Source organism: Podarcis cretensis (assembly GCF_951804945.1).
Source record: "Podarcis cretensis genome assembly, chromosome: 2".
Taxonomy (NCBI): Eukaryota; Metazoa; Chordata; class Lepidosauria; order Squamata; family Lacertidae; genus Podarcis; species Podarcis cretensis.
Genome location: NC_137171.1, coordinates 124,467,779 through 124,493,741, shown reverse-complemented (window position 1 = coordinate 124,493,741; position 25,963 = coordinate 124,467,779). Strand labels below are relative to the sequence as shown.

The window sequence follows — 25,963 nt, the reverse complement described above, 5'->3', positions numbered from 1 at the left end:
ACAGCTGTAGTTTGGAAAGTTCAGCTGCCCAATGGACAGCATGTCTAGCAAAGCATCATAGGTCACCCTTCCATCAAAAAAGTTCTCATGGATGCTGTAGCCCAGGGTGATGTTTGGTAACAGCTTTTGATTCTGGTTGATCGCTTGAATGGCATACAAGAAGGAGAGGAGCTGCCAGTACTTTGTGGGTCCTTTCCTGGGGGGAGAAATTATATACATGCCAACACTGTCCAAGTGATATTTCTGTTCTACCTCTAATATTCAGCTCTACCTCTTTCAAATCAGAACCAGTGAAGGCAGTGAAGGTCCTGTGTGAGTGTCTGGAGGCGGTTGGAGGATGGATGGCGGCTAACAGATTGAAGTTGAATCCTGACAAGACAGAAGTACTGTTTAGGGGGGACGGGAGGCAGGCAGATGTGGAGGACTCCCTGGTCCTGAATGGGGTAACTGTGCCCCTGAAGGACCAGATGCGCAGCCTGGGAGTCATTTTGGACTCACAGCTGTCCATGGAGGCGCAGGTCAATTCTGTGTCCAGGGCAACTGCTTACCAGCTCCCTCTGGTACGCAGGCTGAGACCCTACCTGCCCGCAGACTGTCTCGCCAGTGGTGCATGCTTTAGTTATGTCTCGCTTGGATTACTGCAGTGCGCTCTATGTGGGGCTACCTTTGAAGGTGACCCAGAAACTACAACTAATCCAGAATGCAGCAGACTGATGACTGGGAGCAGCCGCCGAGACCAAATAACACCGGTCTTGAAAGATCTACATTGGCTCCCAGTACATTTCCAAGCACAATTCAAAGTGTTGGTGCTGACGTTTAAAGCCCTAAACGGCCTTGATCCAGTATACCTGAAAGAGCGTCTCCACCCCCATCGTTCAGCCCGGACACTGAGGTCCAGCGCCGAGGGCCTTCTGGAAGTTCCCTCACTTCAAGATGCCAAGTTGCAGGGAACAAGGCAGAGGGCCTTCTCGGTAGTGGCACCCACCTTCCCACCAGGTGTAAAAGAGAAGAACAACTTCCAGACTTTTAGAAGCAGTCGGCCATGTTTAGGGAAGCTTTTAATGATTAACAGACCACTGTATTTTAATATTTTGTTGGAAGCTACCCAGAGTGGCTGGGAAAACCCAGCCAGATGGGTGCGGTATAAATTTTTATTATTATTATTATAATTATTATTATTATTATTATTATTATGGATCTAAGACAGTGATTAAAAGATCCAGAAAGCACTATCATAATTCCACTTTGAGAATGTAGATATTTTCCCCTTTTATGTTAAATCTAAGGCAAAAATACACTTTCTCCTACCATCATTTTTCAGAAGAATCCTGCAGAATCAGCCCCAAGGCTCATCTGTTCCAGCATTCTCAAGGCGGCCAACCAGATGCACATGGAAAACTGAGAAGCACAGGAACTCTTCCCCTACTTGAGATTCTCAGTTACTGGTACCCAGAGGCATAGTGCCTGTGACAGTGAATGGAGAACATAGCCATTGTGACTGGTAGCTGCTGAGAGCCTAATCATCCCCCAATTTATCTGCCATAGGGATCTTCTTATGTTCTTAAAGGCAGGTACCAGATCATGAGAAAGGCCCCAGAAAGTAACTGGAGATGAGTTAGAACTCATGGAAATGGTAGCAAGTGGAACACCAGGAACTTCCATCCCCACAAATGGTCTTACCAAAAAAAGCTGGTGGAAGGACATTGGCTAAAGATATGAGGATGAAACATAGTGTTTGTGGCAGAGATGACCCCACTGATGAGGTGGTCTCCTGGCCTGAAATAATTAGGTGAATCTATCTCATCCCTTTCCAAAGACAAGAGGCATTTTGTCTTCAGTTTCCCACAGTCCCCATAAGGCAGTAGAAGCAGTAGAATGAGGACCATCTTTTTCCTCCCAGGAACGAGCACCTCCCTTACAAAGAATTAGAAGTCTTTTGTTGTGGTCCTTGCAAGATGCAATAACTTTCTTCTTACTAACAGAGCCCTGCAGAGGGGTCACATCTGAAGTGGAGAGAAGTCAAGCCAACCTCATTCTGGTGCAGTTATCATCTGTCCTAAATCTCAGCCCCCCCCCCCCCCAGTTTTGGGTGGCTCAGGAAGCATATATCTGCCAGACCTTTCTGCCTCATATCCATAACATCATGTTTAGTGGACTCAAATGTGATCTTTGGAAGCAAAAAAACCACACACACTATCATTTTGATAATTATACGGAGAAGAAGTACCACCTCTGCAAGTTCCTAGACACTTTATGCAGCTCCACCTGCAACTGCTGGGCTGAAGAAAAACATGTTTATGAAAACTCCAAGATCTGCCTCCAAACTGTGAGATGCAAATGCCAAAGACTGGTGAAAAGTACCAAGATTAAGAGTTAGAAGTTCCCTGAACTATCATACGTGAGCTCTGGCAGAATCCTGTTGGTTTTCTGGTTCTTTTAACAAATTTCCCCCCACTGATGCCAGCTCAGGATAGGGCAACTCTGATGAATTTGAGAGGTGGAAAAGGGAACCGAAATTGCAAGTAAAGACAGAGACGATTCAGCAGATGTAGTTTCGTAGGTTTATTATTATTATATGTTTTGTGGTTTTATCCTGTATTTTTATGCTGCGAACTTCCCTGAGATCATTGGGTGAAGGACAAATGTAATAAACACCCACCCACCCCACCCCCTGGGTTTCCCAAAAAACGTTCTGTCAGAGAAGTTGCTTCCCTGACAAGGGTAGATCAAACAGGCACAGAGGCGGAGGGAAGAGCTGGCCTCCTCCTCAGAGAGGAAGGAGAAGTATGGTTACCAGATTTTTTTAAATGAAGCTGAGTAGCAGCAGGGAGTCAGTAGTGGGGATGGTGAGGCAAAAGACCCTGGGCCCAAGCACGCATGCATATTGTCTAAAGGTGCAAAGCCCTCCTTTCGCACCCTGCGAAAGATAAATGCGCAGAGTCTTTTTTAAAAAACTGGGCAACAGTGCACCATCTACCCGTGACTCCCAAGCCTTCCCTGATCTCCTGCCCCCTTCTCTCTTTGTTTTGACAGATCAGGGGAGGCTCGGGAGTCATGGGCGGGCGGCCGTTGCCCAGGAGGGGACAGCCTGGCTGGCTTCAGGAGCTGCTCGCTGCTCGCTGCTGTGGTGCAGGAAAAATGGTGGGCGCCATGGCAGTGAGCAACTCCTGAAGCCAGCCAGAGCCAACTGTGTTAAAAGGCTGGCTCTGGGCTGCTGAGGCTGCTGCTGCCATGTTTCCCAGGGACAGATCTGCAAATCTGGGGACATTCCGTGGACAGAATTTGTCCGGGGACAGATTTGGAAATCCAGGGACGCCTGGCAACCCTGGAGTAGCAGGAATGTGACCTCTGTACAGAGTGAGGTACAGTGAACTGGAATGCAATTCACAGGCTCCAATGAAGACACAAGAGAAGGGGAGATATGAGGGGTGGAATTGCTCAGAAACAGGAGACTTTCGAAGCTAGCTGAGAAGAGGGGGGCTGGAAGGAGGAAAAAGTGGGGGATTTCTTGTTGGGGCAGGAAAGGGAGAAATCGCCATGTTTCGGCAACTGGATCATCATTGGAGAATTGATAAAGCTTAGCTCTTACCAGACCTCCGTGTAATGTAGTAATAAATCTGCATTAATTAATGTTGCGTTCTGAAGGCGAAGGAAAGGATTGGGCCCTGATTAATAAAATACACACGAGGCTTGGCTAGCAAGACTCTGGGAGGAAGTGCCAATAATATAATCTGCCACACCCTGGCCCAGGTCCCTTTTATTAAGAAAAGAACTCTTAACACAGCGTTTGTAAGACCCAATCAGATTTCCTCTGAGCATTTCAAAAAATCCCCCACGTGGGACAAAGTCAGATCAGAGTAATCCTTTTAACTACAAAGAAACTAGGAGGAATGCATTTAGGAGGAATGCATTTAGGAAACCCAGAGGTCATAAACCTATAGGAAAGAAAGACCTTATTTACCATCTCCTTCTGAACTCTCTTCTTGGCCCTTAAGATCGACCTAAAGATTAACAAAATCTACATCAAAGCTTTCTGTCTTTATGTACTGAGGACGCCTGGTGAAGCAACTGGTCTGTGTTTTAGCATGCTATACGTGACTGTCAGGCAGTGAGAAAATGGCAGAGGTGCAGAGGCTTGTGGGATTCGATTAGAAATCATGTCAGATGGCTCAAGCCCAGTCAAAGCAATGCGTTCATTGCTGACACAATGGCTTTCTACATTTTCCATAATTCCTCATAGCAATCCCACCTGACCACCACAATTAACTGCTGGAGTCATGTTGTGTGGGGGAGAGACACCGCATCCTGACACTTTCATCAAGGTTCCTCCTGAGTAAGCTTAGTAGCCCTGGAATAAGAGAAGAGGTCCTCTTGTGGATCTGGAATGGAAGTTAAAGGAAGCACAAAATAGTATTAAGTGGAGAGTCCTCCAAATGGGGGGCTGTGGTGCCAGATGTTCTTGACCAAAAGCTCACAAGAACAATCTGGCCACATCATTTTGCACCAACTAGAGATTCTGCACCAGACCCAAGGGCAGCCCCAGAAAGAGTGCATTGCAGCAGTCCAGCTCCAAGTTTCCCAATGCATGGGCTCCAGTGGTCCGGCTATTCCTGTTCACAAACAGCCCTAGAGGACACGTGGGTTTCTAGTGACAAAGGTGTATACAAGAGTACCCCCAAACTATGCATTTGCTACATAGGCTTAGGATCCAAGGCCATTTCTGTTCTCATCCTGAAGCAAAGTTCTTAACACGAGGTAATATTTCTGGGTTAGCAACTCTTCCTGAGCTCCTGCCTTGGAGGAGGAGAGAGCGGGGCTCCGGTTGTGCTCGGCTTGCCAAGGGTTAAAAGGCACAGAGCTGGGTTTCTAGAGAGGACAGAAAGTGGAGGCGTGGGGGGGGCAAGGTCCTCCCGAGCAAAAGCCCCTCCCTCGCCCTTCCCACCTGCAAGCGGAGGGGCTGCTTCCGCCTCCCCCCCCCTCTCTCTTGCAAGAGCTGCCTGGGGGTGAGTCTGGTGCAATGGGGAGAAGGGGCTGTGGGGGAGGATGCCTGGGGGGGGCTGGCCAGATCATGCCTGGGGGGCGAGGGGGCCAGGGCCCTGGGGGGGAGGGGAGGGGGTCTTGGAGGGGGGAGCCTGCAGAGAGAGCCCTGGGGTCTCGAGAAAGAGCGGAGGAGGAGGAGGAGGAAGGGGGGTCTTCCTCTTGGCCAGCATCGCTACTGTGTCTTTTCTCCAAGCAGAAACTGCTACATTTTTAGCAGGGCGATGAGAGCCAGATCTCTTATTACTGGATCGCTTTTCTAACGTAGCTCAGCTTTTTTCGTTCTTTAATCAGTTTGGTCGTTTATACGGATGTCAGCCTCCAGGACGTACTTTGTATATCAAACTATATAGGAAACAATATCTGGTCTAGGGAATATGCCCCACAAATAACCCAGAGATGCATTTTCAATAAAAGCACACATTCTGCTCATGTAAAAACACCAGGCAGGTTTGGAGTACATTGTCAGGAGCAGGGCTAGGCAAACTGAGACCCAGGGGCCGGATCCGGCCCAATCGCCTTCTAAATCCGGCCCCTGGACGGTCCAGGAATCAGCCTGGTTTTTCCATGAGTAGAATACAGTGGTACCTTGGGTTAAGTACTTAACTCGTTCCGGAGGTCTGCTCTTAACCTGAAACTGTTCTTAATCTGAAGGACCACATTAGCTAAATAATAATAATGGGGCCTCCCGCTGCTGCCGTGCCGCTGGAGCACAATTTCTGTTCTCATCCTGAAGCAAAGTTCTTAACCTGAGGTACTATTTCTGGGTTAGCGCAGTCTGTAACCAGAAGCATTTGTAACCTGAAGCGTATGTAACCCGAGGTACCACTGTATGTCCTTTTATTTAAAATGCATCTCTGGGTTATTTGTGGGGCATAGGAATTCATTCATTTTTCTTTCTTTCTTCAAAATATAGCCCAGCCCACCACATGGTCTGAGGGATGGTGGACCAGCCCATGGCTGAAAAAGGTTGCTGACCCCAGGTCTATAGCACTCCTTCTGGAGCCAGAGAGGTCTGGATAGTCACTTTCAAGGGCACCATTTAAGATGTAGAGGTTTAGCCTGAATGCTGTTTGAGCCAAGCAGATGCCTGCAAAGTTTGATTTCTGATCTTTGGAACAACGGGTGAGGAGGAATCCACTGGCTTCACGGTTGGGAGGAGACCATTTGTGCTGTGCATAAAGGGCATGATAATAAGGGCCCAATCTGGCATTGAGATCCCCTCCTAAAACTACAGATGCCTTTGGGTTCAGCAAAATAAGGTCAGTGGTATAAATTTCCTTTTCAACCCACAAGTCTCTGATCTGAGATTTCTGCCTCATTGGGGTCACATCAGCGTAAATTACCTACAGGGCCTGGTGGCTGAATTGGATTAACACTGCCCTGGCTTATAACTTGAATGGGGGGAGAGGGCTTGAAATGGCACGTAGGGGAGTGGAGACTAAGACCCCCAGGCCCCCTTTCGCTCTTCCACGCTTTACCCCTAGATCTGCCCCAGTTGAGAATGAATGAAATCCGTTGAATCATGACGCAATGGTGGGAGAGAAAGTCTTTAAAACAAGGATCTCTGCTGGATGCAGACCACCCGGCCACATTCCAGGAGAAAAGCTAGGTCACTTGATTGTCACGCAGTTGCATTGTGGGTAATTTTTGCAGGAGCAAGGGCTTCACATTGGGTTGAGATAGTTGTAACTGCGTCTCCTTCTGTGACGAGGGAAAAGGTCCTGTACCATCATGTTCCCGCTCCTCTGTTCTAGCGAGGAGACTGGGAGAATCAGTGCAGCGTGGTCAATAAAATGTGAATTCCAGGCAAGCAGGGCTGTCATTTCTTCAGCAGAGGAGACTTCCTTTCACTTGTCCGAGGAGAGGAGAGGGGAACTGTTTCTCCTGCGAATCCAGTTCCCTCAGGGCCAGGTGGGACTTAAGAGATGGGGAAGCACATGGGGCTCCATTTCCAGGTTGGGGTTGTAAAGATTCCTTGTATACTACTGGTATACAAGGAATATTCAGAAGAGTCACTCTCTGCATCACTTCCAATATGATTAGTAAAGTACCAGGGTGATCCTGCTGGGAGATTCCCGATGGCTTCGCTCACCAGGGTCATAGGAATGTGCAAGCCCACTCACCACAACAAGGTGTTGATCCAGCGAGTACTTTTTTGGTAATTTAACTGGGGACAAATACCATCCGTACACCATTTTCATGTAGTTCTCCTTAGAATCATAGAATCATAAGAGTTGGAAGAGACCACAAGGGCCATCGAGTCCAACCCCCTGCCAAGCAGGAAACACCATCAGAGCACTCTTGACATATGGTTGTCAAGCCTCTGCTTAAAGACCTCCAAAGAAGGAGACTCCACCACACTCCTTGGCAGCAAATTCCACCGTTGAACAGCTCTTACTGTCAGGAAGTTCTTCCTAATGTTTAGGTAGAATCTTCTTTCTTGTAGTTTGGATCCATTGCTCCGTGTCCGCTTCTCTGGAGCAGCAGAAAACAACCTTTCTCCCTCCTCTATGTGACATCCTTTTATATATTTGAACATGGTTATCATATCACCCCTTAACCTCCACTTCTCCAGGCTAAACATGCCCAGCTCCCCTAGCCGTTCCTCACAAGGCATCGTTTCCAGGCCTTTGACCATTTTGGTTGCCCTCCTCTGGACACGTTCCAGTTTGTCAGTGTCCTTCTTGAACTGTGGTGCCCAGAACTGGACACAGTACTCCAGGTGAGGTCTGACCAGAGCAGAATACAGTGGCACTATTACTTCCCTTGATCTAGATGCTATACTCCTATTGATGCAGCCCAGAATTGCACTGGCTTTTTTAGCTGCCGCGTCACACTGTTGGCTCATGTCAAGTTTGTGATCAACCAAGACTCCTAGATCCTTTTCACTTGTACTGCTCTCAAGCCAGGTATCACCCATCTTGTATTTGTGCCTCTCATTTTTTTTTGCCCAAGTGCAATACTTTACATTTCTCCCTGTTAAAATTCATCTTTTTTGTTTCTGCTGCTCCTTCAGTAAAGTACATGCAGAAAATGTCAAATCAATAACAACAACAACAACAACAATAATAATAATAATTTATTTATACCCCGCTCATCTGGCTGGCTTTCCCCATCCACTCTGGGTGGCTTCTAACAGAATATTAAAATACAATAATCTATTAAACATTAAAAGATTCTGTAAACAGGGCTGCCTTCAAATGTCTTCTAAAAGTCTGGTAGTTGTTTTTCTCTTTGACATCTGGGCGGGTGCCACTACCGAGAAGGCCCTATGCCTGGTTCCCCGTAACTTGGCTTCTCGCAGGGAGGGAACCACCAGAAAGCCCTCGGCGCTGGACCTCAGTGTCTGGGCTGATCGATGGGGGTGGAGATGCTCCTTCAGGTATACTGGGCCAAGGCCGTTTAGGGCTTTAAAGGTCAGCACCAACACTTTGAATTGTTCTCGGAAACATACTGGGAGCCAGTGTAGGTCTTTCAAGACCGGTGTTAGGTGGTCCTGGTGGCCTAACTTCCAAATCTAATGTCCAAAGCCTTTCCCAGTCCGTCATTCATATATTATGTCCCACACCCTTTGCCCAATTTATCATAACGCATTTGACCTGGTCCTCTTTAGTGTCCCATTCCAAAAGCAGATCGTTCATTTTTCACAGCAGTTTTCTACTACTTTCTACTATTTCTCTCTGAAATCTTGACACTTGATAACTAAATCCTTTCTTTTTATGATTTTTAAAAGTTTCATTTAGTTGTAAATATCGTAAGCAGTCTATTACATTTTCTCTTACTTCTTCAAAGTCCTTTAATATAATTGGTTGTCAGTTTCTGTTAACAGCTCTTTATATGTCGGCCAATTTACTTTTTTCAAAGATACTGCTTCTAGTGGGGAAAGTCACCATGCTGTTTTCTTTTCAAATACATCTTTATATTTCCCACCAAACTTTAAGAATCGAGTTTCTTATTATGACTATGAAACCTTTTATGATATTTTGCCTTATGATACCATAGATAAGCATGCCTGGGGTTGCAGTCTTCAGGCTTGGGGACAAGATGGTGACTGGTTTTTGCACCAAGTTCTATCCATAAGCCCCACTGAGTTCATTGGGATCTATTCTCAGGTCTCTACTGTGCAGACCATGCCAGCCTTACGAAGTGGGGAGAGGTGTAAATGGAGGAAATTGGAACCACTGGAAAGGTTTATAAATGGGGTTGTGTTGGGCAGGGGCTGTCCCATTTGTGCTTTTCCAGGGGCCGGAGAATCCAGTGAGAGCCAGTGTGGTGTAGTGGTTAGGAGCGGTAGACTCATAATCTGGTGAACCGGGTTCACATCTTCGCTCCTCCACATGCAGCTGCTGGGTGACCTTGGGCTAGTCACACTTCTCTGAAGTCTCTCAGCCCCACTCACCTCACAGAGTGTTTGTTATGGGGGAGGAAGGCAAGGAGAATGTTAGCCACTTTGATAAAGTGGGATATCAAATTCAAACTCTTCTTTTTCTCTCCATCTTCTTCCCTGCAGGGCCTTTGAGGCTCCCTTTGCTTCTTCCTGTCTCCCAGGACCCTGCAGCTTGTTTTGGCTCCTTGACTCTTCAGGAAGGATGAAAGAGATGGATCCTGAAAAGCTAGCGAGGATGGAAGGCGGAAGATGGACGGTTGACCTGGTCCGGTTGTCTCCTGCATCCCTCCTCACAACCTCTGAGCGTTCCTCTCTAGGGCTCTCAGAGAGATCTGGTGAGTTCCAGGGGAGGGGAGATGGGGACATGGAGGGATGGAGCCAGAGAGGTATTGGGGCTTGCTCAGCCTGGGGGTGGGGGGAGGCAGGCAGGCGGGTGGAGATTGAGAAGGTGAGCAACTTTCTGGGCTCCACCACCTGCCTGCCTGCCTGCGCCTTTGTTATCTGCCTTTGTTATTTGGGACTTTCTTTGAGCTAGGAATACATCACAGCTCCCCGGCCACCACAATGTATTGGCAGCTCAAAATGTCTAATACCAGTGTCGTGACCTGAATGCCCTACCAGTGTCAAAAAACTTACTGCTCCATCACACAGCAGTAGAAGCAACGAACTCTGCATAAGGAAGTCACGGAGGAGAATCGTGGGATCATGGACCCTCTTGGTAAAGTTCCCCGTTGGATCATAAGATCAGTTTTGAAATTCCATACATACCTCTATGTGCTGAACCTCCACTATTTTGATGGAGACCAACAGCATCTGGGATTCTAACATCCCCACCATGAACCCTGAATAGAAGGAGATCAACTGTGAATGTTATTTGTCTAGTCATGCCTTTTTAAACAATGACCAGGTTTGTCTGAACTGCCCAGTAACTTCAATGTGTTCCTCTGCTAATTCAGAGTGTTAAATTTGGATATGAAAACGTCAAATTTCCCCCCCAAGAGATCCTAGAATATAGCTCCCTTTCTGACATAGAATATTCTGCCAGCTTTAACTTTTCAATGATAGTTAAAATTCTGTCACATGACTCTGGCAATCTATCTTTTCTTCATGTTTTAGACAAAAAAAAAGGGTTCTTATTAAATTGTGATGACATCTTCTAAATTCATAAACTTTCTTTAAATTGTGAAGAATTTCTCTGGCAGTAAGACATCTGCCTCAATACATTGTATCACTTCAAATCTGTATAACACTATTCTCATTCTACTATTCCACTGTGTAAAATTTCCTCTATGCATCCTAAAAATTTCTTTCTACTTTTCAGTCTGCCTTTAAAAATTGTTTCTGAGAGAATAATTAAGAGTATACTGGCAAAGTGGTCAAAATGTTAATGTCAGTTTCTGAGGTAAAACGTGTCACTCTGCACCTGTCTTTCTGGATTATTCGTGGTTTTCTGGATTTTGTGGGACCCAAACCCATTTTCTGTGGTATTTATATGTATGGAGGTTGTCCCAGGTGGTTTGACCCTTGAAAAACATAGCTTTTTCTTCTTCTAGAAAAGGATCTGTTTAGAGTTTATACAGAACACATTACATTACTTGATATACTAAAACACGTTTACATGTGCTTATATCTAATAGATCTATATATCTATTCTTTACTGATTTAGATTATTTCTACATTTATCCCATTCGTTATTCAAGACAATAAGTTACACTCAAAAAACCAAAATAATTCAACATCAAATAATACTGCTACATTAGGTATGAAGAGTGAATTACAAGTGCTTCTATCTATATGGGACTTTACAGACTTTTTCTGAGGCACATAGCAGCATAAAACAGGCAGCAGGTGCTCTCACAGAAAACCTCTCTCTCACTCGACAGTTGAGAACAGACCTAACTGAAAAAACGGCCTTCTGGAGTGACAGTCACCCTTTCCATAGCAACTTGGAGGCAACATTTACATACAAGAATTGTTAGGGAAGTTGAGGTAATTTCTGTCAGGTTTGGGTTTCTGTTTTAGCCTCTGCCCAATTTTTAAAGAGAAGACCAATGTTAGAGTTGGAGTGGATTTCATGATTGTGTCAACAAAAATTCGTCCTAGAAAAGAGTCAGACTTTCTGAACGTCTAGTTCTCAAAAATACATCTGTGAATGCTGGTCGACAAAAGCCATGACCTCTGTAGAAAGACCTCACACCTTCTGTTCTTCCTCTTTCACAAATGTTCATTAGCATTGTTCAATAATTGGGGGCTCCATTTCTTCCTGAGGATCTAATTAGTTTCTGTCTTTGTTGTAGGTGGTGATGAATTGGAAATGCAGAATGGGTTAGAGCATGAGAAAATCTACACAGTGGAGAAGTATGGAGAGAGCTCCAGTCAGAGTTCCCGTTCCCATCAAAGAACTCACAGTGGGAAGAAAGGCTATCAGTGCTCAGAATGTGGGAAGAGCTTCAGTCGGAAGGACAATCTCACTTCACATCACAGAATTCATACAGGAGAGAAACCCTATCAGTGCTTGGAATGTGGAAAGAGGTTTTGTCAGAGTGGGGTTCTCAATTCCCACAAAAGAATTCATACTGGAGAGAAACCCTATCAGTGCGTGGAATGTGGGAAGAGCTTCAGTCGGAGCACCCATCTCACATCCCATAAAAGAATTCATACAGGGGAGAAGCCCTATCAGTGCTGGGAATGTGGAAAGCGCTTCAGTCACAGCCACAGTCTCACTTCTCATCACAGAATTCATACAGGGGAGAAACCCTATCAGTGCTTGGAATGTGGAAAGCGCTTCAGTCACAGCATCCATCTCACTTCCCATCACAGCATTCATACAGGGGAGAAACCCTATCATTGCTTGGAATGTGGAAAGCGCTTCACTCACAGCCACAGTCTCACTTCTCATCACAGAATTCATACAGGGGAGAAACCCTATCAGTGCTTGGAATGTGGAAAGAACTTCAGAAAGAGCACCCATCTCACTTCCCATCACAGCATTCATACAGGGGAGAAACCCTATCAGTGCTTGGAATGTGGAAAGAACTTCAGAAAGAGCACCCATCTCACTTCCCATCACAGCATTCATACAGGGGTGAAACCCTACCACTGCTTGGAATGTGGAAAAAGCTTCAGAAAGAGGGCAGGTCTCATCCGCCATCAAAGAACCCATACAGTGGCACCTCAGGTTAAGAACTTAATTCGTTCTGGAGGTCCATTCTTAACCTGAAACTGTTCGTAACCTCAAGCACCACTTTAGCTAATGGGGCCCCACGCTGGTACCTCATGATTTCTGTTCTCACCCTGAAGCAAAGTTCTTAACCCGTGGTATTATTTCTGGGTTAGCAGAGTCTGTAACCTGAAGCATCTGTAACCTGAGGTACCACTGTACAGGGCATGAAGCGGATTAGAAATGTGCACACAGCTTCTCTTCCAAGAGCTGTCTAGCTTCCCATGAAGAAATTCATGTGATTGTGCAGGTGGTTGCTGAAGAGCTCCAGGCATGCCTGGAGGATGGGGACCATTTGGATCCCTTCCAATCGGGAATCAGGCCTCATATTGGGACTGAAACTGCCTTGGTTGTGCTGGTCGATGATCTCCGGCGCTCTAGGGACAACTGTGAAAGCTGTTTCCTGGTTCTGCTGGAGCTCTCAGTGGCCTTTGATACCATCGACCATGACATCCTTCTGGACCGCCTAGAGGAGCTGGGAGTTATGCAGTAATTCCACTCCTTCCTCCTGGGCCGTGTTCAGAAAGTGGGGGGGGGATCAGTGTTCAGACCCCTGGGCTCTCACTTGTGGGGTGCCTCAGGGTTCCATCCTCTCCCTCGTGCTTTTTAACATGTACATGAAGCTCCTGGGAGAGATCATCAGGAGGTTTGGGCTGGGTGTTCATCAGTATGCGGATGATACCCTGTTCTAACTCTCTTTTAAATCGGAACCAGTGAAAGTGCTGAAGGTCCTGTGTGTGTCTGGAGGCGGTTGGAGGATGGATGGCAGGTAATTGATTGTGGTTGAATCCTGACAAGACAGAAGTGCTGTTCTTGGGTGACAGGGGGCGGGCAGGTGTTGAGGACTCGCTTGGGCTACTGCAACACATTCTATGTGGGGCTACCTTTGAAGGTGACCTGGAAACTACAACTAATCCAGAATGCGGTAGCTAGACTGGTGACTGGGAGTAGCTGCCGAGACCACATAACACGGGTTCTGAAAGACCTACATTGGCTCCCAGTACGTTTCTGGACAAAATTCAAAGTATTGGTGTTCACCTTTAAAGCCCTTAACAGCCTCGGCCCATTATACCTGAAGGAGTGTCTCCACCCCCATCCTGTCTGCACACTGAGGTCCAACTCCCAGGGTCTTCTGCTGGCTCCCTCACTGCGGGAAGTGAAGTTACAGGGCATTCTCGGTAGTTTCACCCACCCTGTGGAATGCCCTCCTACCAGATGTCAAAGAAATAAACAACTATCTGACTTTGAGAAGACATCTCAAGGGAGCCCTGTTTAGGGAAGCTTTTAATATGTGATGAATTATTGTATTTTAAAAATTTGCTGGAAGCCACCAAGAGTGGTTGGAGAAACCCAGCCAGATGGATGGGGTATAAATAAACTATTGCTATTGTTATTGTTTTAAGGACTTTTCCATGCAATATGGGAATCCACATCCATCTGAAATTCAGGAGCAGTTGGACCACCCCCAGATTCAGGGGATCTCCATTTGTGGCCATCTGGAAGAAAAAGGGGAACTGGGTTTTATCATGAATAGGAGGAACAGTATATCCATAACTTGCCCAGGACGCAAAGGGAGAGGTGAGTGCTGTGCTCTGGTTCCAGGACAAATCTCAGACAGTTGACCAACTACAGTCCCCCACACATGCACTCAAAGAGCACAGACAAAATGCTGACCGTGTAGAACGGGAGGAGGTCTTCCAGGAATGCCTCCAGACTCTCAATATTTTTTGGGACTGAATCACATCCCAGAATATTAGACTAGGGACTCAGCTACATTACTCAAAAAACTGTGTTTTGAATGCATTGTAAACAAGCAACATGGTTTTTAAAAGCAGTGGTGGGGTGGCATAGGGCATCTGACACCAGTGTTGAGTGCTCCTGCTTCCAGGTTCCATCCCACCCTCACCTTTGGGAGAGTCCAAAAAGGAAAGAATGAAAAGCCCATGGCAGAGGCACAATTCCGTCTTAACACCAAACCAGCCATACCTGTGGGATTTTGTAGATGCTTGACACAGTTGACACATATCTAGAAATATCAGGTTCAGCATCTTCAAGAACAGCCAACAGGTTATTCCTCTTCCCACAGTCATAGTTTGGAATGCCTGCGTGCCCAGTAGAGAGCAGGTCTAGCAGGGCATCAGAAGTCCTCCTTGCATTAGAATAATGGTCATAGATGACATAGCCGAGGGTGACGTTGGGTAAGAGCCTGGGGTCCTGATTGATTTCACGAATGGCAGCCAGGAAGGACAGGACATTCCACAATTTCCCACGATAGCCACTGGAATGAAAAAGTGCCCCCCTCCACTGAATGAAAACAACGTTTCTAATTCTTCCTGTATCTAAACTCTCAGCTGTTTCCAGCACAGAAAATAAAACGAGTCCACCCTGAGATGCTCAAATACCTTCCACTAGCGGCCTGTAGGAGAGAGGAAAGGCCCATCAGCCTCACTGAAGGTGGACTGACACCATAGTGAAACTGACCACAACTTTCACCATCATGAACATTTCATGAGATTGCATTTCAGCTGTGTTTACAGTCAGCTGCATTATTTACCTCCTTTTAGGTTTGGATTTTTAAATTCAACTTTGCACAATCGTAACATTCTCAGATGCAGCATACTCATGTTCAGTCAGGACTTCAGCATCAGCTGCTGCTGCACCTTCAACTGAGAAGCACCTAAGTTCATGGTCCTGGCATATAGGGGCAACTGGAACCCAAGAAATCAGAGTCTGCCTCCAGACAGTCAATATTTTGCAGGAGGGATTCCAGCGCATGACAGAACTTTGTTTTCCTGCAATTAAAGATTTCTGCCATAGTGCAAGAAGGCCCCTTTTAAAAATGGTTTGCAATTTTGAAAGTTACACAAAAACGCACAGAAAAGTGGAGAATGATTAAATGATTCGGAGGAAGGCATGAAGCGTCAGCTTCAACTGATAAGCACCTAAGTTCATGGTCCTGGCATATGGAGGCAACTGGAACCTATGAAATCAGAGTGTGCCTCCAGACAGTCAATATTTTGCAGGAAGGATTCAAGCAGTTGATTCCCTTACCTTTACCGCCCCAACCTGGCCACAGTGATCCATGCAACGGCCACCTCCAGGCTTGACTACTGTAATTCGCTCAACGTGGGGCTACCCTTGAAGCTGTCCCAGAAATTCCACCAGTTGCAGAATGCTGCAGTGAGGCTCCTCACGGGGTCTCTGCCATGGGAGCATATTCACCCAGTGCTTTTCCAGCTGCACTGGCTCCCGGTGTAGTACAGGGTCAGATTTAAGGTGCTGCTTTTGACCTTTAGAACCCTTCACGGCCTAGGACCCTCGTACCAATGGGACCGCCTCTCCTGGTATGGCCCATGGAGGACCTTAAGGTCCATAAATAGCAACACCCTAGAGGTCCCGGGCCCTAAGGAAGTTAGATTAGCCTCAACCAGAGCCAGGGCTTTTTCAACACTGGCTCTGGCCTGGTGGAACGCTCTGTCTCATGAGACCAGGGCCCTGCAGGATCTGATTTCTTTCCGCAGGGCGTGTAAGACAGGGCGTGTAAGACAGCTTTTTAAGGAAATTCACCAAAAAAATCAGCACTTCCGACATGGGTTGCCATGAACGTGATATCAGGGGTGTATGGCACCCCCTAGAAGTAGTTTAATGAACTCACAATTGTTCTGAGATGATTCCATGGTGTTTGTTCAAACACAAACACATTCACATATATCGTAAAATAATATATTGGTCCCCAATTTTATGAAAGTGCTTTGTCCGTTAATGGCCACGTCGACACCAGGGAGACACTTCTGTGAGATCCCATAAACATGTTTTTCTTCTGCTCTGCACATACACCACGAGCGCCACTGGAATGTTGCCAAGGTGATGCTTCTTTCCCTTATAATTATTCTTAATTCTTACCAAAGCTCCAGGGATTCAGCCAGTGATTGCCTGTGAAAGCAATCAACTAAGCATTAGGCATAATGGCAAGGTGAGCTAATTTCTTGCACTGTTATCTGAAAAGTTTTGTGCATAAAATATCCCCAGGGGTACGGAGAGCCTGTCTTGTCCATTCCCTGGTGCCCTGATTGAGCATGATGTTGTCTGAGCATCTGAGATTCACCCTCTGAAGGGTCTATTACGACATAGACCTTTTCATCTACTTTCAGAAGTGCTGTTAACTCTGAGCAGCTTTGCTTTTCTTAACACCAACTTAGCACATGGGCTCCAGCCTTGTAACATTTTAATGCAGCTTTTCAGCTTCTCCTTGGATGAACAATTTTCTCTGTTTTCAGCATCAACTGTTGTGATTCCATCCCCAGATCTTGCTCCCCTTTCTTTAATGGACACTTATCAATCCCCTTTCTGAACCCGCCCCCCCCCCAAAACACAAGCAATATTTTCATTCTGGCTTTAAATGTCTGTCCAGGCTCCTCCTACAGGCCCAACTTCCAGGCATTATGACACTGTAGTCATGGCTTCCTCGGAGAGCCAGTGTGGTGTATTGGTTAAGAGCGGTGGACTCGTAATCTGGTGAACGAGGTTCGCGTCTCCGCTCCTCCACATGCAGCTGCTGGGTGACCTTGGGCCAGTCACACTTCTCTGAAGTCTCTCAGCCCCACTCACATCACAGAGTGTTTGTTGTGGGGTAGGAAGGGAAAGGAGAATGTTAGCCGCTTTGAGACTCCTTCGGGTAGTGATAAAGCGGGATATCAAATCCAAATCTATACAATATTTGTTCCAAAATGACTTAAACAGTTTCAGCTGGTGAGAAAAATAAAGTATACTTTTGTGATTTTTTTTTAATTAAGTTTTCCAAAAGTTCACACACACATTTCAATACATAATAAAATATTCCCAACTACCCACCCCCTTTTCCATAGTGCTTGTTTCTCTCCCTGTGCTGCATCCTCTCTTCTGTCTCTTAAACCTTAACAAAACTACTATAATCTCCAATCCCTTCTGTTGCTTGTGGTTCAAATCCTGCTCACCTGTTCACCATATAACATTTCCTTAAATAATCCGAAAACGGTTTCCATTCTTCCACAAAACCTTTGTCAATAGAAAAGTAGAGTATACATCATACATCACAAACAAAAAATTGACCAGTACCCTCCCTCCTTTCCACAGGAAGTCCTGACCCTTCTTAGGGTCACTCTCCTTTAGGCTTGCCCAGTCTGGAGGTAGCATTATTATCAATTTACGATGGGGTGGAAGGTTCGCAGGCTAGGAAGGACTTGCTCACAAATTTATTGACAGTTGCACAAATTATGATAGCTAGGAAGTGGAAGGGACGAGCGGAATATAAAATGGAATAATGGTATAAAGAGGTGTGGGATATATCTATTAATGATAAATTAATGTGTGCCATTAGTGTAAGACAGGGAATACGCAGGAGGAATAATTTTGAGAAGATATGGAGGGTGTGTGTAACCAACACCCCCAAGTTGCTGGGCATTGCCATTCAAATGGTGTGCATGCATGTGGTCTGTTATGCGTGTTAGGGCTGGCGTGCCCCTGCCCCCCCCCGCTTTCCCCTCTCTCTGTACCTCCCTCCCCGCTTTTCCTTTTTCCTATTTGTCCTGAATGTTTGAGCTGAGGGAGTTGGACCTGTGGGGATCCCTTCCAACTCTTATGATTCTAGGATTCTATGCTTTGCGTGAACCCCATGACCATCGCTTTAGCACCGAGCCATGGCGCACAGGCAGGTCTGCAAGAAGTGATGCAAACCACCCCTATAAATAAAAATTCCACCTCTCATTTTTTTTCCCTACCCAGACCCTCCTCCCATTGTACCCACCTGATCGTGAATGGAGACGGCCCCGCTCCTTTGCGTCAATGCACACACTGCAATATGATTTTTTTGAGAAAGACTGTGTGTGTGGCGGGGCGGGGGGAGCAGAAAGGGGGAGAGAAGTGTCTATTTCCAGGCCTCTCTAGGCATCTGGCCTCCCTTTCTTTAACCCTTGAGAGGGACTTATGCCCAAAACCAATGCCCCCAAACAGTCTCCCTCCAGAGGTGGCAGACTCTCCTTCCTTGCAGAGGTTGGATGGCCATCTGTCAGGGATGCTTTAGCTGAGATTCCTGCATTGCGGGGGGAGGGGCTGGACTGGATGACCCTCAGGGGTCCGTCCCGATTCTATGTGCAGAGAGGGAAAAGATGGGTGTGCTGGTGTTAATTGCGTTTATTCCGTTTTCTGTGCTGCATTTTTCTTCCTTTCCTTCAAATTATTAATAAACCAAGTTATGACGAAAGATCAAGAGACTAAAGAAATATGATTACAACAGGCTGAAAACAGCATAGAGTTGGTACCGGTCATATCATGACCTAACCTGGGGAGAAAACAGCAAAGACCTGATGAAGAGAGCACAGCAGAGGTTATATTTTCTGAGAATCCTCCAGAAAAATAATCTCTCAAAGGACCTGTTGATGGCATTTTACCATTGTACTGTGGAGAGTGTATTAACTTATGGTCTATGTGTGTGGTTTGGAAGCTGCACGGTCAGGGAAAAAACAATGCTATCCAGGGTTGTAAAGACTGTTTCTGTGCGCTGCTCTGGTTCGCCAGAAGCGGCTTAGTCATGCTGGCCACATGACCCGGAAGCTGTACGCCAGCTCCCTTGGCCAATTATGCAAGGTGAGTGCCGCAACCCCAGTCGGCCACGACTGGACCTAATGGTCAGGGGTCCCTTTACCTTTTTAAGGTACAGTGGTACCTTGGGTTAAGTACTTAATTCGTTCTGTAGCACCCTGCTTGTGGTTAACGCTTAGCTGGAATGAAATATTCAACGCAGCAATAGAGAAATTAAAATAATAATTTATTTGTCAGACAAATAAATGAGAGGCACAGTGGTATATGGTTACCAAGCTCTGGCCTGCCCTCCTGCCATTCTGGCCAGCACTTATATTTCCTTAATCCAGCCCCCTTGCTCCTCCTGTGGCTGCCTCTGTCCAATCAGCCTGGTTGAAATTCCTATTGGCTGTTTGCTAGAACCAATCACAAAAGATACACCCATTTCCTTTTGCCCTTTTATGGGAAACAAAAAGCTATATATTCTTCTATCTATAAACGACAAATAAGTAGTAATATATCTTACATGTGTCTCAACAAGGAACCTTAATTACCAGCTCACCTCTTGCCCTCCTTGCCCTCCTTAACAAATGGTTAATCTTAAATTTTTATCTTAAACAGATGTCAAGGATCTTGAGTTCACATCATCATTGAAAGATCTCCTTCTTTTGGAGGTCTTTAAACAAAGGCCTGACAACCATATGTGTGCTCTAATGATGTTTCCTGCTTGGCAGGGGGGCTGGGCTGATGGCCCCTGTGATCTCTTTCAACTATATGAAATAAGAATCTAGCATAAGGATTTATTTCTTAGTTTCTAAATCCTTTGCATAATTACATTTAAACCAATATATTTAATACATAACATAGATAGCTTTTTAGAAGAATAAACCTTCTCAAAGTAAAAAAGGAAGGAACAGTTTCCAGCCTCAAAATAAGATAGGAAGAAACCTATCTTCTCCAGCCAAGCCAGTTGCCTTTTTCACTGCTCTTGACCTTTCAACCTTAGGAAAATATGGCTCAAGTTTAATGGAAGGCACATGGTTTTATTTTACTATTTACCCACTCTTAATTATGTTTATCTCTTTTTTTTTATCTTCTGTAATATGTAGGGTCAGTGTAACCTTGGCTCTCAGCCTGTAATTCCCTTTTTACAACTTTGAGAATTGTTTTCTGCTATAAATCAGGGGGCCCCCTTGTCCAGGAGAATAAACATTGCCAAGGTTCTTAGGCAGCTGGTCTTCTGCCTGGCATGAAACATTTGAAAATCTTTAAGCTCATCTTTATATACAGGCCTTAATCAAAAATATAAGCTTTGATAAAAATGCAGGCTTATGATTAGATGCCTCAGTTCTGGAGGTCTGTTCTTAACATGAAACTGTTCTTAACATGAAGCACCACTTTAGCTAATGGGGCCTCCTGCTGCTGTGCCGCCGGAGCACAATTTCTGTTCTCATCCTGAAGCAAAGTTCTTAACCTGAGGTACTATTTCTGGGTTAGCGGAGTCCGTAACCTGAAGCGTATGTAACCTGAGGTACTACTGTAGTATCTATGGGAGTATATTGTATTTAATTATGGGGTATCAGAATTTTTAGGGGGCTAACCAGGCTGGGATAACAGCCTTGTTGGTTTCTGAATGTCTATTATTTTTTTCAATTTCGTTGTTCTGTATGGGACAATGATAAATAAAGATTATCGTTATCAGCCGGAAAATCTCGAAATGTAAAGAGAAAGATTTTTTTTTATTGTATGTGGTGGTCTTGTAGTAAGCTTAAGGTTTACTGGGAAATATATAATGGCGTCATCCGGCACCCCAGACCCAAAGGCCATTACTTGGGTTACCCACCTCACAGGGTTGTCGCCAGGAAGAGATGGGGATCCCACTATGTTATGGGCCGTTCTGAGCTCCTCGGAAGAAGAGCCGGATGAAAATAAACTGATTTACAACGTACCGTTTCCCAAGGCTCGCTTTCTTCTGAGGGAAAGGGGCAGCCCCGTTACCTCAGCTGCGCTTCCGCCACCCTCAAGACGAACTTGCTCAGCCCCTACCGCCGCCCGCCAAACCGTCTCCTCAGCTTTGAACCAGCCAATCAGCTGCCGCCTTCTCCTGCGCCAAAGCCAATCCAATCACCGCCCTAGCGGTGCCACGCGCCGCGTCGGCGGCTGCGCAGAGCGCGAACCGCGATAGTCAACAGAAGCCCCCCAGCGCTCCTCGTCTCCTGTTCCGATCGCGCATGCGTCAGTTGTGCGCGATGAGCTGCAGCAGGAGAGGCGAGGTTTCCGTGTGACGGAAGCGGTCAAAGAACAACAACTTCCGGGTCTGAACGAAGCTTACATCCGGGTTTTGCCCTTTCTTTGAATTCCCGTCTGTTCCAGGCGGGCTGGGAGTTTTGCAGAACTTAGTTGTGAATTGACGGGAAACAGCAGGCGCTGCTAGACGCTGTTAGACTTCAGATTTTGCTCATGAGCTCTCCTTAATTTGCGATGCACCCAGATCTGTCTCCTCCTCTGCACAGCGAAGAATGCAACCTTATTATCGGTCTGCTCAAGGAGTCAAAACAAAATAAAAAAATTCCTTCCAGTAGCACCTTAAAGACCAACTAAGTTAGTTCTTGGTATGAGCTTTCGTGTGCATGCACACTTCTTCAGATACACTGAAACAGGAAGGAATTTTTTTTATTTAACATAACACTGGAAGGAATTTTTTTATTTTGTTTTGACTATGGCAGACCAACCTATCTGTAACTGCTCAAGGAGTGATGATGATGATGATAATTTATTATTTATACCCCAGCCACTCTGGGCAGCTTCCAACCGAATATTAAAAACAACACAGCGTCAGACATTAAAAACTTCCCTAAAAGCTTTCAGTTGTCTTTTAAAAGTAAAATAGTTGTTTATTGCCTTGACATTTATTGCCACAAAGAGCACTCCATCATGAGATATTTTGGTCGTTGCAATGATTTTGACAGAGAAATGAGGCGATGGCGATGCTTAAAGAAAGAGTATCAAGAAAACACAGCCAGGAACCAAGCACACGCAGAACAGACGAAAAATGAGAGCTTTAGAACCATAGATAGAGCTGAGGACTGGGCAACATACAGATGGCCAGAGGAATATGTTGTCTCATGTCTTCTGGGTACCTAAATAAAGAAAACTTTAAATCCAATAAAAATGGCAATGATGTTGGCAAAAAAAGAAAGAAAAAGAAATGATATACAGTGGTACCTTGGGATGCGAACGGGATGCGCTCCGGAGCCCCGTTCACATCCAGAAGCAAACATAACTAGCGACGGCAGGTTTGCGCACACGCACATAGTTTTTCGCCGCTTCTGCGCATGCGCATGACGTCATTTTGAGCATCTGCACATGCGCAAGCGGCAAAACCCAGAAGTAACGCACTCCATTACTTCCGAGTTGCCGCGGAGCGCAACTCGAACACGCTCAACATGAAGCATATTCAACCTGAGGTATGACTGTATAATGAAATGAAAAGTATGTTTAAAATAACGTTGGTAAAACCCCCCCCACAAAAACCAGAAACGTTTCTTCTGGAATTTATAGGGATAGAACTACCTAAAATGTAATTTATTCACGTATGTGACAACAGCGGCAAGAATGTTACTAGCCCCAAAATGGAAAGAAGAAGTCCCAGCAAAGGAAGCATGGATACAAAAATTTATGGAATATGCAGAAATGGCGAAACTTACCAGAAGAATAAGAAATCAAGATAACAACCTTTTTATAAAAGAATGGAAATGGTTTATTGAATAATTACAGATAAATTGTAAACAGATAAAAACATTAGCAGGATTGTTGTAATAACCTGCAGTTTCATAAGAGTATATATTTAAAGCAGACAATTAAATGAGCAAATTAAATGAATTTGGACAGGCAGAAGATATAAAAAATGAATTTAAGGGACTGCAGGAAGAGGGGGAAGGAAGTCAAGTTTTAAAATGTCAAAATGAATATAAAATCAGTGAAATGTATATATCTGAAAAGTATAAATAAAATTGATGGTGATGATGAAAATAATATCATCCCACTCTTTCTTGCATTTCCAAATCAAGGAATTTGGAAACCTTGCGGGGAAGAGGTCATCTCAGGGTTAAAACAATAGATTCCAGGTGGTATGAAAGAGAGAGAGAGAGAGAGAGAGAGAGAGAGAGAGACAACACCCTCTTCCCAAAAGTACATGGAGTTCAGCACTAACACCCACCCACCCCACAAACACACACACCTTTTCTGGAGGAAGAGGAAACCTATACAAGGGTTTGCCAAGTGGCCTCCGTGGCGGGGAATGTCTTTGGCCAGCTTTACATAGCAGGGCTGAGGGGGTGAAGAAAGCTTTTAGGTGGGGTGGGAGTTATGTGCTTTAAATGTGCGTCAAATGCACTTCGATGCATAGTGTGGGTCTGCAACGGAGCCAGCAACAATTTGCTTAACTTGAAAGAGAGTAAGAGAGTAAAAACATCTTTGCTGCGCTCTGAAGGAAATCAGCCCTGAGTGCTCACTGGAAGGACAGATTGTGAAGCTGAGGCTCCAGTACTTTGGCCACCTCATGAGAAGAGAAGACTCCCTGGAGAAGACCCTGATGTTGGGAAAGATGGAGGGCACAAGGAGAAGGGGGCGACAGAGGACGAGATGGTTGGATAGTGTTTTCGAGGTTACCAGCATGAGTCTGACCAAGCTGCGGGGGGCAGTGGAGGACAGGAGTGCCTGGCGTTCTCTGGTCCATGGGGTCACGAAGAGTCGGACACGACTAAACGACTAAACAACAACAACAACAAAAAGGTGTTTGCAAGTTTATACAAGCGTGTTTCATTTTTTAGCTACCTCTTGAATATTTTGAATGTCTGGTTGTAACTATTTTTTTATCCATAATTCTAATGCTTCCTTTTATATTTTTGTAGAGCACTTGCGATCAAAACTCCCAGTGGTATTTGACTCCTACTAAGCCAGTGGTATACCAGTGGTATTTGACTCCTACTAAGCTGGTGGGTAGGGCCGTGGGTTAAACCACAGAGCCTAAGTCTTGCCGATCAGAAGGTCGGCGGTTCGAATCCCCACGACAGGGTTAGCTCCCGTTGCTCGGTCCCGGCTCCTGCCAACCTAGCAGTTTGAAAGCACGTCAAAGTGTTGTAGATAAATAGGTACCGCTCCAGCGAGAAGGTAAAAGGCATTTCTGTGTGCTGCTCTGGTTCACCAGAAGCGGCTTAGTCATGCTGGCCACATGACCCGGAAGCTGTACGCTGGCTCCCCGGCCAATAAAGCGAGATGAACACCACAACCCCAGAGTCGGCCACAACTGGACCTAACGGTCAGGGGTCCCTTTACCTTTAAGCTGGCAAAAATGTACAGGACAAGTACAAATACCTGCTGGAAATGTAAAGAAAAAAAGTTACTTTTTATCGTATGTGGTGGACCTTTAAGGTGGTAAAAGCTTTCTGGGAGATGATATACAATGAAATTTAAAAAAATGTTTAAAATAACTTTTGTTAAAAAACCAGAAGCCTTTTATTAGGAATTACAGGTACCGACATCCCAAAGGACCAGAAAAAGACTTTTTATGTAAGCAACTACAGCCGCCCGGATGCTACTAGCCCAGAGATGAAAAGACGACAAAGTTCTTACTAAAGAAGAATGGCAAACCAAGCTGTGCAAAAATGGCAAAGTTGACTGAAAAACTCAGGAACCAAGAAGACAGAAACTTTACAAAATCATGGGAAAAAATTATAAGTTATTTAAGAGACCACTGTTAAGCAGATGGAAATACAGTAGTACCTCGGGTTAAGTACTTAATTGTTCCGGAGGTCCATTCTTAAGCTGAAACTGTCCTTAACCTGAAGCACCACTTTAGCTAATGGGGCCTCCTGCTGATGCCGCGCTGCTGGAGCACGATTTCTGTTCTCATCCTGAAGCAAAGTTCTTAACCTGAGATACTATTTCTGGGTTAGTGGAGTCTGTAACCTGAAGCATCTATAACCTGAAGCGTATGTAACCCGGGTACCACTGTACTGGCAGGATTTTCACTTGCACTATAAAAATCACCATGGAAAATATGGATTGATATAGTAGTTTTGGAAGACGATGCAGTTTTAAATGCTTAAAATGGGACTCCATGGAGGGGGTGGGGAGTCCTGAGAGTCAGAGGAATCTCTGCATATAGGTATGTATTTGAATTTTTTGATAATTTTGTATTGTAAAATCAAATAAAAATGATTTCAATCTTTTAAATAAAAAATCTCCCAATTTTATTTGTATCTTGATAAATTTTAGACCAACTTGTACAGTAATTAACATTTGATTTTAATGGTATTGTCAAATTACCAATATTTTAAATTGATTAACACTGGCTTGGCCTTGTCCACAGAATGGAAGATGGCAGGACCCCCAAGATCGTGCTCTACAGGGGAGCTGGCTTCAGGCACCGGCCCGTTGGCAAACCAACTCTGCATTAACCAAAATGTCTGCAAATGTGACATGAAGGCAGGCAAAATCAGCCCCGCGACGTTGGAATCCCTTGTAGACGACCGCAATGCCTGGAGACAGGCAGTCAAGTTGTGCATCCGTAGCAGTTACCAGAAGAGGAACATGGCTGGGAGGAGCACAGAGAGAAGAAATGTCATGGCGCATCTGCAGCAGCACAACCGGATGCCTTCCTCTGCCCCGGCTGCAACAAAACATGTCTCTCCCATGTTGGTCTCCATAGCCACGGCAGGGGCTGCAACCTTCCAACAGCTTGACCTCAACCCCAAAGG

At 45.4% G+C, this 25,963-nt stretch overlaps 2 protein-coding genes, 1 long non-coding RNA gene and 1 pseudogene across 9 annotated transcripts in view; 3 read left to right on the top strand and 1 right to left on the bottom strand.

The window, feature by feature from the left end:
- Positions 1-25,963, top strand: part of LOC307208944 (uncharacterized protein) — a 196,683-nt gene that overhangs the window by 42,562 nt on the left and 128,158 nt on the right. The window lies entirely within an intron of this gene.
- Positions 4,916-14,592, top strand: LOC307208812 (uncharacterized protein). 6 transcript variants are annotated; one of them, XM_079963790.1, is made up of 4 exons: positions 4,916-5,003; positions 6,795-6,951; positions 9,551-9,762; positions 11,725-14,592. In XM_079963790.1, exons 3-4 carry the CDS (start codon positions 9,630-9,632, stop codon positions 12,645-12,647), a joined length of 1,056 nt encoding a protein of 351 aa, XP_079819916.1. In that variant the 5' UTR covers positions 4,916-5,003; positions 6,795-6,951; positions 9,551-9,629; the 3' UTR covers positions 12,648-14,592. The 6 variants fall into 6 exon arrangements, with proteins under 6 accessions (XP_079819916.1, XP_079819915.1, XP_079819918.1 ...); XM_079963791.1 differs by lacking the exon at positions 4,916-5,003 and adding an exon at positions 6,195-6,299; XM_079963789.1 differs by lacking the exons at positions 4,916-5,003; positions 6,795-6,951 and adding an exon at positions 5,371-6,162.
- On the bottom strand, positions 17,017-21,239 carry LOC307209274. The gene is made up of 2 exons (XR_013835500.1): positions 21,046-21,239; positions 17,017-17,393 (listed from the first exon to the last, which is right to left on the bottom strand). It is a non-coding gene; the product is annotated as an uncharacterized lncRNA (long non-coding RNA).
- LOC307209862 (COX assembly mitochondrial protein 2 homolog pseudogene) lies at positions 21,425-22,346 on the top strand (annotated as a pseudogene). Its single transcript has 2 exons — positions 21,425-21,751; positions 22,115-22,346. The product of its transcript is annotated as a COX assembly mitochondrial protein 2 homolog pseudogene (transcript).